Genomic DNA, 15,592 nt, shown 5'->3' on the forward strand with positions numbered 1-15,592 from the left:
GCTTCCAGACCAGAGCTAATAGACTTGTGTTGTTTAAGCCGCTCAATTTGTGGTACTTTGTTACAGCAGCTCTCACCAACACATACAAAGATGACGAGGAATCTCAGGTTGAAAGAGTTGGGGAGAATAGAAGCTATTGGGCACTAAGAACAAAGAATCTTATTCTGCTTATGGTGAAATAAGGATACCAAAACATACCTGTTAGAATGGCCAAAATCTCAAACACTCATGATAGCAACTGTTGGTGAGGATGTAGAGAAAAGGTATTCACATTCATTACTGGTGGGAACGCACAACTGGAAAAAGTTTGGATAATTTCTGACAAAATTAAACATATTCTTACCCTATGATCTGGCAATTACCCTGCTTGGTATTTATTCAAATAAGTTAAAAACTTGTATGGGGCGCCTGGGTGGCGCAGTCGGTTGAGCGTCCGACTTCAGCCAGGTCACGATCTCGCGGTCCGGGAGTTCGAGCCCCGCGTCAGGCTCTGGGCTGATGGCTCGGAGCCTGGAGCCTGTTTCGGATTCTGTGTCTCCCTCTCTCTCTGCCCCTCCCCCGTTCATGCTCTGTCTCTCTCTGTCCCAAAAATAAATAAAAACGTTGAAGAAAAAAAAAAAACAAAAACTTGTGTTCACATAAAAGTAAACTCATGAAACCTCTTAGGTAAAAAAAAAAAAAAAAAAAAAAAACATGACTGTTGTATTTTCCTTAACTGGAATTGACATTACACAAACATGTTTATTTCCTTCACTCCATACTTGTTCATGTAAGAGGTAGTACCTGTTTCGTGCCTAGAAGACTCCTAGCCTGGATAGAGGTGCCTGTGACAGAAGACAGAAGGGATACAGTGGACGAAGGGCAAAGGCGGTAGAACCTTTGTGAACACAACGAAAGGGATCAAGACTGGTATCCTTTTGACAGAGAACGTACCCAAAAATACTTTCTGTGGAGACGTGATCTCCCAAAAGAGTGGGAATAATATCAAAAGATGAAATACTGTACATTTCAGTCTTGAAAAAGGAAAGCTATGGGGACAGAAAACAAATCAACAGTCTACAAGGGTTAGGGTTACAAGGGGTTGTCTACAAAGTGGCACTTATTGGTGCGATTGAACTATGCTATATTTTTATCTTGGTGGTGGTGCACAATTATATCCATTTATCAAAATGTATAGAACTCTATTCAGGAAAGTTGGTACTTTTGTATTTAAACTTGAATGAATCTTAAAAAATTAAAGAAGAGAATATTCTTGAAGTCCTGATCCTTTTTTTTTTTTTTTACGTTTATTTATTTTTTTGGGACAGAGAGAAAGACAGAGCATGAACGGGGGAGGGGCAGAGAGAGGGAGACACAGAATCAGAAACAGGCTCCAGGCTCCAAGCCATCAGCCCAGAGCCCGACGCGGGGCTTGAACTCACGGACCGCGAGATCGTGACCTGGCTGAAGTCGGACGCTCAACCGACTGCGCCACCCAGGCGCCCCCTCTATAGAAGCATTTAAATCCACGTACTTGTACATCAGTACATCAAGTAATTATACTTCTTTTGGGCTTTATATAAACATGGGTATATATATCAACATTTATCTAAAGTGAATTATGTTTATTTTTGTGCTGCCAAGGTTTAATATAATCCCTACTTTTTAATATTCTTTTTAATTGCTTAAACTACTTATGATGGGCATGTACTAATTTTCCATCAGTTTTTTTCCCCAAAACAGAAAAAGAGAGTATCAAAAATGAGAGAGATGTTCATTTAACAGCTAGAATAATATAGATATCAGAATTGTCTTGGGGCGCCTGGGTGGCTCAGTCGGTTGAGCGTTGGAGTTCGGCTCAGGTCACAATCTCACAGCTGTCAGTTCGAGCCCCGCGTCGGGCTCTGTTCTGACAGCTCAGAGCCTGGAGCCTGCTTCGGATTCTGTGCCTCCCTCTCTCTCTGCCCCAACCCACTTGCATTCTGTCTCTGTCTCTCTCAAAAATAAATAAACATTAGATATCAGAATTGTCTCAAAGTGATTCTTGTAATTAGTCTCTCTTACCACACTATAGTTACCCGAAAGACCATTGTGGTCTCGTATGACATATGAGATGAGCTGCTCTGGTTACAAATGGCCAGACGATGACGCCCTGTCAGACCAGTGCTCTCAGTGTAGACTCTGCTCTCAATGGACCACTGTGTAAATATCAAAGTTCTCATGTTTTCAAAAGTTGTAATTGTGGCTGTTTAAGTAATTTGGCAGATAGCATCTTTCTTCAACCTTTAGAGCCTTTGGAGGTCAGACATGCAATGTTGGTAAATATTGATGAACCAGAACAGATCATGCCCCAAGAGGTCTGTGCCCCAGGCTGTTAGCTCATATTTGTCCCAGTCCATTTCAGTTAAGTCCCCAGAATCATGCTCTAAATACACGTGAAATTTACAGATCAAACCCAAGAAGTGAAAATACAAATGTAGTAAAAAGTATTTGTTTTTATTTTCCAGTATGCTTCATTAGAAAAGGTACAGTTTTGTTAGTAGTACATTAATGAACTTAAAGAACGAAGTGACAAGTCATTTGTCACAGATATTAATTTACATTTTACAAACATCCACCGAAACAATTAAAAATGAAATAAATATATTTACATTTCATATTTCTGGTATTGTCATTGCATTTTTGATATGTATAAAATATATAACATTTATAACATTTTATTTATCTTCAAAAGCAACTTCAAATGTGCAAATAAGTGAATTATGACTTTGAAGTATTAAGGAATAAGAATAAATCATAAACAAGAGTTTTAGAGGTATGAATAAAGCAATTCCTTAAGAGCTCATGAGTACAGCACTATTAAGAGTAGCAAAATGTTTGTTATTAATATCAGAACGTGTACACTTACCTTAAAAATTAAGCACAAGATCGTCCTTGTGCTTTTAAAGCTTCTCCACCTGCTGATTTCTAGCAGTAATTCTAAATCATTGTTAGGATTATTACTTTTCCACAATAATAAATCAAGCTCTCTCAAACCCAGCATTCCATGTAAACAAAGTTTATGAATAAGCTTTGTCATTGTAAATGAGGGAAACGTCGATCTATAAACCAATGCACCCAAAGGAAAATTTCTCTGCTTTTATGGTTCATATGAACTTGACATTTACTTTCAAGTAATTACTTTTCTTCTTGCCTAATGACAGTTTTGTGATCACAGACTTTAAGGCTCTAAGCTGGTACCTGCCTGAAAAATGGGCAAGAATGATTAGCTGCTTATTCTCCCTTTAAAATAGTGTTAGATGGTAAATGTTGGGGTACACGTTACACATTCTATCTTAAAGTATATTTGAAATAAATATTTGCTGCGGTATAACAAATTAAAATGCCCCTGCTTTAATATACTTCAGCTTAAATGAATTGTTATTCTTTATCAGGCAAAATACATTATTATAGTAGTTAGCAAATATTTCAAATGATATCTGAACTCCCTTCTCTGGCCTAAGTACCTATAATATAATATTCTCTTTGAGCTTGCACTATGTACAGTATAATGAACCCTTTAATGTGTATATATATGTATGTATACATATATACATACATACATGCACATACATATGTACACACACATGTATAATGTGTATACACGCACACACACGCACACACACACACACACACACACACATATCCCAAGGCACTGGAGGGGTTAACACATAATGAAGCATTCTGCTATTAAAATGTGCTCTAGTACAAACGAGGATTTGATGAGTAAATCTCATGCACCTAAACCTACATTACATGAGAAATAGAGATTTATCTGAGTATTTTGTTCATTTTTTAGTCTTTCTCATTCAAATAGTTCCAGTTATAACAAACCACAGTGGCTAATCATTCCACTGTAAAGGAAAGTGTTAAATACTATTTGGTAACTGATGAACATCAGAGTAATATTTTTCTAATAGGTAGGTGCTCCACTAATGTTACGCAGCAATTTAGGCCTGTTAGGTTTGTTTTTTTCTTTTTTAATCAGTGGTATCAAAAATAAACACAATATCGTATTATCATAAATTTTAATTCAAGCTACAATTTACAGTGTAAATTTAAAGTGTATTAAATATATATATTTGAAATATATTCATCTAATATAATTTGTGGGTAGCATTTTATTATATACATATACACATATGTGTGCGTGTGTGTGTGTGTGTGTTATACAAGGAGATATATACCCATACATATCTCATTGTGCACCGTTTCCTTCATACACCTAAGCACAGGCTAGAAGATTTTTTATTATACAACAAAAAGGATATTTCATTCAATTGTCTTTTGTATATTTAAATCGGAGCTTTTATAAACCTGACATTGCTTTTAAAAATGATTACATTGCACTTATGTAAGGGTTTAAATCGACTTCCTTTTTTTTCTTTTCCTGGTGGCTGAGCCCACTTCCTACTCTCCACAGACCGGATGATCTCCCTGTGGACACATCCACGCTGCCCCAATGTGGGGAGCTCTGAGATACGCGTCTAACTCACAGCAGAGATTCTGCAAGGAACCAGCTCGTACTGCTACCCCCCCTAAGGGGCAGGCGTCTCTCTGCGCTTCCTCCCCAGGCTCCGGGGCCTTCCTGAAGCCTGCTTTTGGCGGGCTCCTGGCTTTAGAATGACTGTCCCGTTCGGTCAATAGATAGTGAGCAGTAATTTCACAGTGTTCTCCCCATTTTGAGTATATATTCATTTCATGGTCAAAAGAAACCATGTAAAAACCACGTGGTGTCCTATTTGCCACAGTTCTTTCAATAAGGCGTCCTAGATGCAACTTAACTCTTGCCAGTTACAATTATGAGCCCTGGCTTTTTTCTTTTCAATCTCAATGTGCTTAAGAATTAACCAGACACAAAGTGAATTAATAATTTAGGATGATTATGGAAATAGTTTGATAAATTTGTCAGTATAACGATCATGTGTCCTTTTTGCAAACAATTTTGATCCTTTCTTTCGTAAATTTTTTGTCCTATTTAAGAAAAGAAAACCAGAGGTGCCTGGGTGGCTCCGTCAGTTGGGCAACCGACTTCGGCTCAGGTCACGATCTTGCGGTTCACAGGTTCAAGCCCCGCGTCGGGCTCCGGGCTGACAGCTCAGAGCCTGGAGCCTGCTTCGGATTCTGTGTCTTCCTCTCCCTCTGCCCTCCCCCCACCCATGCTCTGTCTCTCTGTGCCTCTCAAAAATAAACATTAAAAAAATATTGAAAAAGAAAAAAAAAGACAATCAAACCAACTTATTGGGTATTTCATCATCTTCACAAGGAAATATCCAGTGTTTGATTTAGTTGGGGACATGCATGTTAACATACAAGTAATCTTTCTTTTTTTAATAGACGGTTGTTTAAAAGCAGATCTCAGTACAGCTGTAGTAAAGGAGAAGATTCTCGACATTAAACAAATGGTCATGTAACGCCTGGGATCTGTCATGTGCACATACCTCTGATGTTTTCAGATTTCCATCCCCTTTACATTTACTAACACAAGATACCTAAAATAACCCACTTAGTTTGGCCTTATATAATCATTTTTATGACATGGTAAGTTAGAAATTTAACATTTTATTTTCATATTTCACCTTATTTTCATATCTCACCTTATTTTCTCATAAAATATTACTAAAATGGGAAAATGTCATTTCCCTAACATAAGTAAAACTTGGAGACTATACCCTATGATCATTTTAGTCCGTAAATAACTAGAATTAGGATTACAAAGAATTGTTTCACATGCCACATATGTCGCTATGGCTTTCTCTACAAAAGTTTTGGGGTCACTGAAAATTTATGAAACTTTAATGCGATACCAAATCCCATTATGTAAGTGAAAATCTCCTTAAACGAAGGAAAGGGCAAGAGGTTCACGAATGTTTTCTTCATTCGTCATTAAATGAACATCTTTTGGCATATTTGGTTGACACTAGCAGCAATAAAACGTTGGTTTCAGTGATTTAAGGAAAAATAATACATTTTACATTGTGACTCTCATGGAATCAATGAATTTATTCTTTTGAAATTCTTAAGAATATTTGACAACAAGATAAACAAAATTGCAGTGCCAGTGTCGTGTTGCGGGATGAGAATACACAGAAAACTCTACACCAGCAAATTAAAGTGCTTTCTTCCTTGATGAAATTTTGCATGCTTTTTTTCCTTTGCTGCCATATGGTCTGCCTCCTTTATATTACTTGTAATTCAATGATAGGGCATTAGTTCATGATCTGGCCCGACAGGTATCTGTCATACAAAATAATCTAAAATACAGAAATAACCATTTAAGTGGTATTTTTATTTATAGGTAGCTTACAATTTTTTTATATTATGTACATACTTTGAATCATTCATTTTTTTGTCTTCACTTTTGATGAAATACTGGTACAAATAAACTGAGTGAGAACGAACTGTTAGGTTCTTTTAAGATTATTCACAAATGCCTTCCAAAACAGAAATGCTTTTGGGATCCCTTAGGACCTTCTTGTTTTCTGCGGAAATTTCAAATCGAATTCACTGTCGACCTGGTGACACCATTGCTTCTCCAGCGTCTAAAATGATGAGGATGTTTATTCGGTTTGTACAGTCATGGTACATGGCAAAAGGAAGCCCCGTGTGTCAGGTTGTGTACTTGGCTTTGCTTGTTGTAGCAGAGCTGGGAGCAGCGGAAGCTGCAGCCTGATTGCCTAAAAAGAGAGGGTCCAAACAAGCTACTTTGGCAGCAAAGAACGAATGAATGCAGTGGAGAACAGCGAACAGATTTGAAAATTCCAGCTCCTGCAAAGGAACGAGAAAAGCTTCAGATCAAATACAAATCAGTGTCTTGAAAACACTTGATAATAACTAGACAACTAGATAATAGTCATTTTTTGAAGCTTGATAAAACCAATTGGAACCAGTTAATTATATCCGATGCATATAAACCGTAGGCCTTTTTATTCAATATGTAAACTTCATATGTATTGAAGATTTACTTCAAAACATGGCAGTCCGAGGCTAGAAATACTAAGCATTCTTATTATCTATGAAAGTCACTTCGGTATTGGTAAATGCTGCAGAGAGGTATATTTGGCCAGAATAAAATCTTATTCTCGATAAAGTACAAGAGAAACATGGGAGTGGCTTAAAAAGTATTTTTCACCTCTTTATACACATTTCCAATGATACATTTGGATTAAAATATTTAAAAAATATTCTTCATTATTCTCTAGAATAAGTTACAATTTGTCATAAGACACTGAATACGAAATGCTGAAAGCAAGGGTATATCAATATTTACGGCACCAGGAGCCAAATGGTGCCGTTCCAAAATAAAATACATGCATTAATTTTAAATGTATCTAATTTTAACTGTTGTATTTGATTATTTAAATCTGTTGTATCTGACTGTTTAAAAAAAACAAAACAAAACTCAACCAAGGCCCAATAATAGTTTGAAGTTTTTAAAAGTATTTCCCATTGAGATCTTTAAGGAAATTTGTATCCCACGTTGCAAAAAAAAAAAAAAAAAAAAAAAAAAAAAAAAAAAGAAAGAAACAAGGCGTTTTGGTTTTTTTCCTTTTTGTTTTTCAAACACGAATGGTGTCAGACTGGCTGTAAAATCAGGAGGTGATACTCAGGATAGATTTTAAAAGCTGACGTCGCAAATATTTTTTATGGAAAACCATCAATCGTCCCATAGAAATGTCTTAATTTCAAGAGGATAGAGAGGAGACACATACGTGTGCTGAATGGAATCTGTATGACAAAATGATCACAAAGAGGATTCGCTAGAGGGTAATACACCACACGAAACTTCTGACAAAGTTGTTGCTTTATCGTTACACATTTGTAATAAAGGATGCAGAATTACAACGGATATGCACATTAATCGTGTTTGCAATTCGTAATATACGATGAGAAACAACACAACGTGTCTATTCAGTTGGGACAGAGTGTAATATCTGCCATCCACCAGGAAACTATTGAAATAAAATAATTCATCTTAGGAATATTTTCTCAGGTCATGCAGCAGAAACACACTAAGAGCGCAACACAAATTCACTCATAGTTCTGTACGATATAGATAAAACAGCTACGCTGCCTCAGTACTTCCCTTCAAAGCTTTCGTATTGTATTTCACAGCTTCCTATGGCAAATGTTAGCTGATTCTGGAAAACAGCAAAGATCTGATTTAGTTATTCTCATTTCCTTAAAGGCTTTAACCGAAAAATGCTTTCAGTCACCCCATCATAAATTATTTCAGAAGCTTTCTTTTTAACAACCCACTTCATTGGCAACATGACGTGTATTTGCCCACGAGCAGCTTTCTGCTTGCCTTAACTCTGCGTCAAAGTCGCCTGTTCATCCCTTCGCTCTTTGTGCCGCCAGTTTATGTCACCCGGAGACTTTGAATATGTTTGATATCAACCCAGATTAAGTCCACCAGACATGAAAGGTGTGGTAAAGTTTTGGAAAATCTGCATGTGCCCATGTACTGTTACAAAAATAAAACCAGAAAAAAAACATGCAATTCACTCTTGGTAAAGGTGAAAACATCTGAATATTGCAAGTGGGCAAAAATATAACAATGTTTTCTCAAAAATAATTCTACCACATCTTTAGTGACTTGGAGATAATGTCTTGATTGTCAGAAATAAATATCTAATCATACAGGAATTTTTAGAAAGATTACTCATTCCAATTATTCATACCTTGTAAATTATATGCCAATTATTTGATGTAGATTGGCACTTTGAAGTTTTTACACCTTTTTTTCAGGAGCGTGAGTGGTAGGCGGGAAGTGATAGGTAAGAAGAGAAAGCAGGAGGCAGACATGCGCTCAATTTTGATTCTAGATTCCAATGTCAACTCATCTTTCTCCTGTTTCCATGGTCACTTTTGGCAACTATATCTGTTCTTGGGGCTTTAACTCTCATGTATACATACATATATATACAGATATATATATTATATTGTATATATACATATATATATACAGATATATATGTATGTATATATACAGATATGTATGTATGTGTATATACAGATATATATGTATGTGTATATATATACTTATATAATATATAAATATATATATATATTTACTCATTTCTAATATGACTCCTAGACCTACACATCTGTCCATCTACCTGCTGAGCAACCACAATGACATCCATCAAATTATTTATTATTTTTACATCAAATTTATTATGATTATTTACGATAAAGCTCTTCTGAACGCCATAAATCTCACTAAACATAAGTTGTCTTCAAATTTTAATCGTTCATTCATTCATTCATTCATTCAGTGAATATTTATTGAGTGCTTTATAGGCATTTAGTCTTTTTCTTGGTGGAAAGATAAAAAATAGTGAGCAAAACAGACAAACCAAGTCCTGAAGGGACTTAATTCTAGTGGCAAGACAGAAGATACAAGACTATAAATCAATTAAATATAATATTGCTGAAATAATTGTAAGTAAAGTCAAGACAATAAAACAGAGGGACGCCTGGGTGGCTCAGTCAGTTAAGCATCAGACTCTGTCCGGCTCAGGTCATGATCTCGCAGGTTGTGGGTTCAAGCTCTGTATCCGGTGAGCTCGAGCCCCGCCATGGGTGAGTCCCGCTTCTCTCTCTCTCTCTCTTCCTCTCTTTCCCTCCCTATATGGCCCTCTTGGGATTCTGTCTCTCTCCCTCTCTCTCTGCCCCTCACTCACTTGTGCCCTCTCTCTCCCTCAAAAAATAACTAAGAAGGAAAGAGAAACTTTTAAAAAAAGAAAAGGAAGCAGAGAAGACAGCAAGAGTGTGTGAGGGAGGGGCTGCAAGATAAGAGAATCTCCATTGCCATGTGTGCAAAATCAGAACTAAGGGAATGTCTAAAAAAAAAATCTAGGAAATGAAGTCAGAGAAATAACACAGGTCAGAATTTGCAGTCCATATGAACTCTTCATGAGTTTTACTCCGAGTGACATGGAAAAAAAAACCATGGGAAATTTCTGAGCAGAGAAGTGATAAGAATTGACATAAGTCTTAAAATTATAATTCTGACTACACTGTTGAGAATAAGCTCTTGGGAAGAAGATTGAAAAAAAGGAAAGAAGTTATAAAGTTTTCAATAAGGAAAGGAGCAGGATTTGAAAGTAAACTTGAGTCAAGGTTGATTCCAAAATATTTGATTGAGCAACTGAAAGGAGAGAGTTGTTATTTAGTAAAATGGAGAAATTATGAAAAAAAGCAGGGTTTGCATGAAAGATCAAGTTTGGTTTCGGACATGTTATATTTGAGAGCATATAGGATTAAAAGGGTAAGTATGTAACATATATATAACATATATACAACATATATACAACATATATAACATATATAACATATATTATATATAATATGGATATTATATATAACATATATATGTATAACATATGACACATATATAACATATATATAACATATAATATATATAACATAAATATAATATATATAATATATATGTTATATATATGTATATATTAGTGTAGAAAAATCAAGGTAGGTTATAAAAATTAGGATGTGTCAGAACAAAGATGAGATAAAGGATAAAGCAGTGATCTGAGTGAGAAGGGCAAGGCTTGGAGGGTATGTAGAGAGAAGGATTAGGGACTAATCTGGGGAATCCTGCAGTATAAAATATAGGAAAGTAGGGAAGAAACAGAAAAGAAAATAAAAAACAGTCATTGTCGGGAAGAGAGAGAGACAAGACACAAAGTCTGGAAAATGAGAATTGGAAATTGACTATTGGATTTAGCAACATGAAGATCATTTTGATCCTTGACAAAGAAGTTCATATGGAGAGGGGCGCCTGGGTGGCACAGTCGGTTAAGTGTCCGACTTCAGCCAGGTCACGATCTCGCGGTCCGCGAGTTCGAGCCCCGCGTCGGGCTCTGGGCTGATGGCTCAGAGCCTGGAGCCTGTTTCCGATTCTGTGTCTCCCTCTCTCTCTGCCCCTCCCCCGTTCATGCTCTGTCTCTCTCTGTCCCAAAAATAAATAAACGTTGAAAAAAAATTGTTTTTTTAAAATAAAAAAAAAAAAAGAAGTTTATATGGAGAAATGGATGCAAAAGACTCATAGCAATCAGTTCATAAGTGATTGAGTACAAAAAAATAATTAAGTATAGATAATAATCTTTTAGAGAAGTCCATTTTTCTTTCTTAAATGAGCAGAGAAATGAATCGATAGGCAAAATCAATTATGTTTTTCTAACATTTAATAAATTAGGAAGCACCTATATAAAGCAAATATTAAAAGATCTACAGGGTGAAATAGTAATAGAATAAAGTTGGGGGATTAATACCTCACTTACATCAATATATAGATCATCCAGACAGAAAATCAAAAGGAAACATCATCCTTAAACACCATATTGGACCGTATGGTCTTAAATATCTACAGATATATATATATTTGCAGATAACAGGATATTATAAAAGAAAATCCCAAAGACACTACTAAAAAACATTAGCACTAATACGCAAATTCAGTAAAATAGCAAGGTATAAAATCAATATACAGGAATCTATTACATTCCTATACACTAATAATAAACTATCAGAAAGAGAAATTAAGAAAATAAACTCACTTATAATTGCATCAAAATAATAAATACCAAGGAATAAATGTAACCAGTGAAGTAAGTAAGCTGTACATTAGACACCAAAAGACAGTGATAGAAAGAAATTGAAGACACAAATAAATGTCAAGATATTCTGTGGTTATGGATTAGAAGAATTAATACTGTTAAAATGTCCATGCTACCCAAAGCAATCTATAGATTCAATGTAATCCTTATCAAAATTCCGCTAGTATTTTTCACAGAAATAGAACAGACAATCCCCAAATCTGTATAGAACCACAGAAGACTCTGAATAGCCTAGCAAACTTGAGAACGAGCAAAGCTGACAGCATCACACTCTGATTTCAAACTGTATTACGAAGCTATAGAATCAAGATGATACGGCATTGTCATAAAGACAGATACATCACATCAGTGGAATAGAATCGAGATTCCAAAACTAAACTCATGCGTATTGTCTAACTCATTTAAAACAAAAGAGCCAAGAATATACAATGAGGAAAGGACAATTTCTTCAATAAATGGTGTTGGGAAAACTGGACAGTCACATATAAAAGAATAAAACTGGCCCACTATCTCACACTATACACAAAAATTGACTCAAAATAGATTAAAGACTTTAATGTAATAACTGAAACCATAAAATTTTCAAAGAAAACAGATGGTAAGCCCCCTGGCATTGGTCTTGGCAATGATTTTTTTCTTTTGGAATCCAACACCAAAAACAAAGCAACAAAGCAAAAATAAATAAGTGGGACTACATCAAAATAAAAAGCTTCTATACAGCAAAAGAAGAAGGCAAACTATTGAATATGAAGTCATAGTTGTAAAAATCTGACTCGATAAATATCCCCCAAATATAAATAATTCATACAACCCAAGAGCAAAATGATGATCTGATTTGTAATTTTTTAAATGTTTATTTATTTTTGACAGTGAAAAAGAGAGAGAGAGGACACACACATGAGTGGGGGAGGGTTAGAAAGAGAGAGAGACACAGAATCTGAAGCAGGCTCCAGGCTCTGAGCTGTCAGCACAGAGCCCGACGTGGGGCTCAGATGTACGAACTGTGAGATCATGACCTGAGCTGAAGTCAGGCTACCTAAGCGCCCTGATAATCTGATTCTTAAAATGGACAAATCTGAGTAGATATTTCCCAAAGAAGACATCCAGATGGCCAACAGGTACTTGGAAAGGTGCTCAGCACTCATTCTCAGGGAAATGAAAATCAAAGCCACAGTGAGATATCACCTCACACCTGTTAAATGGCTATTACCAGAAAGACAAGAAATAACAAGACTTGGTGAGGAAGTGGAGAAAAGGGAACACTTGTACCCTGTTGGTGGGAATGTAAATTGGTGCAGACACTATGGAGAACACTATGAAGTGTCCTCATAAAGTAAAAACGAACTTCCAGGGGTGCCTGGGTGACTCAGTCAGTTAAGCATCCGACTTCAACTCAGGTTGTGATCTCACAGTTTGTGGGTTCAAGCCCCAGTAAGGTTCTGTGCTGACAGCTCGGAGCCTGGAGCCTCCTTCTGATTCTGTGTCTCCCTCTCTCTCTGCCCCTTCCCCACTCATGTTCTGTCTCTGTCTCTCTCAAAAATAAATAAACATTAAAAAAAATAGAACTTCCATATGATTCAGCATTTCCACTTTGGGTATATAAGCAAAGAAAGCAAAACCACTAATTCAAAAAGATACATGCACCTCCATATTCATTGCCGCATAATTTACAAAGCCAAAATATGGAAACAACCTAAATATCCATTAATGGAAAATAAAGAAATGTGAGACACACACACACACACACACACAAGAATATTATCCAGTCATGAAAAGGAATGAATTCCTGCCATTGGTGACAACATCAATGGATCTTGAAGGCACTATGCTAACTGAAATAAGTCCAACAAAGAAAGAGATGATTTGACATATATGTGGAATAATAATAATAAATAAACTTATAGATATAGTGACCAGATTGGTGGTTGTCAGAGGTAGGGATTAGGGGGTGGGTGAAATGGGGGAAAAGCATCAAACGTTACAAGCTTCCAGGTATACAAAAAATAAGTCGTGGGGTTGTATACACAGTATGCGACTATAGAGTCAATAACACGGTGCTGCATATTTGAAAGTTGCTAACGGAGTAAATCCTAGAAGTTCACATCCAAAGACAAAAAACTGTAACTATGTATGGTGATGGATGTTACCCAGACTTTGTGGTGATCATTTCACAGCGTATTCAAATATCAAATAATTCTGTTATACATCTGAAATGTTCCCTGTCAATTATACCTCAATTTTTTTTTTAAAAAGCCATGTTACTGACTTTATAACTTCATAAAAAAGAATAACAAAGTTTTAATCCATGTTTGTCATAGGTGTTTTTTAAACTATGTGAAATAAAAATTATTATTAACTCCACTTTCTGTACGCCTTCCTCTGCTTCCTCTGCAACAGTGTCTGACAAACTCAATATGGCTGAGGTGGAGAAATTCGATCAGTCAAAATTGAAAAAGACAAGGGTTCCTGGGTGGCTCAGTCGCTTAAGCCTCCAACTCATGCTTTCACCAGTTCGCGATCTCACCTGAGATGGAACCCTGCGTTGGGCTCTGTGCTGACAGTGCGGAGCCTGCTTGAGGACTCTCTCTCTCTGTCTCTCTCTCTCTGTCCCTCTTCCTCTTGCACTCTACCTCTCTCAAAATAAATAAGTAAACTTAAAAAAATTTAAATGGAAGAAGACAGACATGCAAGAAAAATATCTTCCACCAAAAGAAATGACCCAACAGAGGAAGCAAAGGTGAATTGTAATGAGCCTATACTGCCAATATGCACCCTACATGCCACAAGCACCGCCTCCTTATGTCACTTATTTTTTCAAAGTTTTTAATGTTCATTTATTATTGAAAGACAGAGAGAGACAGAGCGTGAGCATGTCTGTAATAAATCTACAGTTATTGCAAACGTGTTTAATTTCAAAGGCTGAAAAAGTTAATTCTGATAATTTTGACTTTTTTTTTTTTTTTAAAACACTGCTTTTCCAGAGAAGTGCCATTTTAGAAGAACTTATTTTGCCATTCTGGAAGATCAACCCACTTTGGCACTTGATTGTATAAGATGCCGTAAGGTACACTGATTTGTAAAATTCATGTGGTGTGGGCTATTGACTTATTGTTTATCTTGGTCTCTTGACTTCTATTACAAGGTTTGGTGAATAAAAATAAAAACTCATTTAATTCCCAATCTATACTAATATGCTTACTTTCAAAGTCTTAAGTACTCCTAGGATCCTGATGTAATATAAAATCTTGTTTAATAATATCTTGCATCATTCCTCTAAGTGAATAAAAAAAACCACTGATATACATTAATGCCACATTTATACCATTTCTCTAATACTAAGTTATTTAGTAAATGATAATATGCCAGCCAATGTCTTGATACCTGGGACCATAAATTTGAAAAAGACATGAGAGATGCCCTTAAGAAACTCAAATGGGACAATTTAAACAGTTGATCCTAATGCAAATGTAAAAGGCTATAAATAAAATATGCATATATTATGAACAATTCTACAGTACCTGTTTTCAAAATCAAATAACTAATTTTTCAATTCAAAATTCTGTTTTTCTCATTTTCAAAGATTTCATGATTACTGTAATTTTTAGCACTATTTGTTTCTTTATTATGAGAAGATAACATTGTACCTGATTGTTATACTCTAGGTTACTCCTTGGAAAATGCTTTCAAGTGTGTTATTATTTTTTTAAATTTTGATTTTCAAAATGTTTACATTTACATCATTAAAATAAAAATGTTGTTACATTTCTTCTATAGGTAAATGGTGACTTTCGGCAAAAAGGAAAAAAAAAGATCACACCATAGACATATTCCCCTTGACAGTTACTTATTTTAGAGGCGGTTAATATATTTGTTTTACCTTAAAGATGTCAATTTAAACTTATCGCTTTCCAAGTTAAAAATGTTTTGCA

The 15,592-nt window shown here is 35.7% G+C and overlaps 1 protein-coding gene across 3 annotated transcripts in view; it reads right to left on the reverse strand.

The window, feature by feature from the left end:
• Window positions 1-5,256: 5,256 nt before the first annotated feature.
• The window catches only part of SNTG1 (syntrophin gamma 1), a 916,326-nt gene continuing 905,990 nt past the window's right edge, over window positions 5,257-15,592 (reverse strand). For all 3 annotated transcript variants that reach the window (XM_040487820.1, XM_040487818.1, XM_040487819.1), the window contains one exon: window positions 5,257-6,786. In XM_040487820.1, coding sequence (XP_040343754.1) covers window positions 6,628-6,786 — 159 coding nt within the window. In that variant the 3' untranslated portion in view covers window positions 5,257-6,627. The remainder of the gene's footprint in view (window positions 6,787-15,592) is intronic.

This window comes from Herpailurus yagouaroundi, unplaced genomic scaffold (assembly GCF_014898765.1).
Source record: "Herpailurus yagouaroundi ecotype Mexico unplaced genomic scaffold, PumYag 165, whole genome shotgun sequence".
Taxonomy (NCBI): Eukaryota; Metazoa; Chordata; class Mammalia; order Carnivora; family Felidae; genus Herpailurus; species Herpailurus yagouaroundi.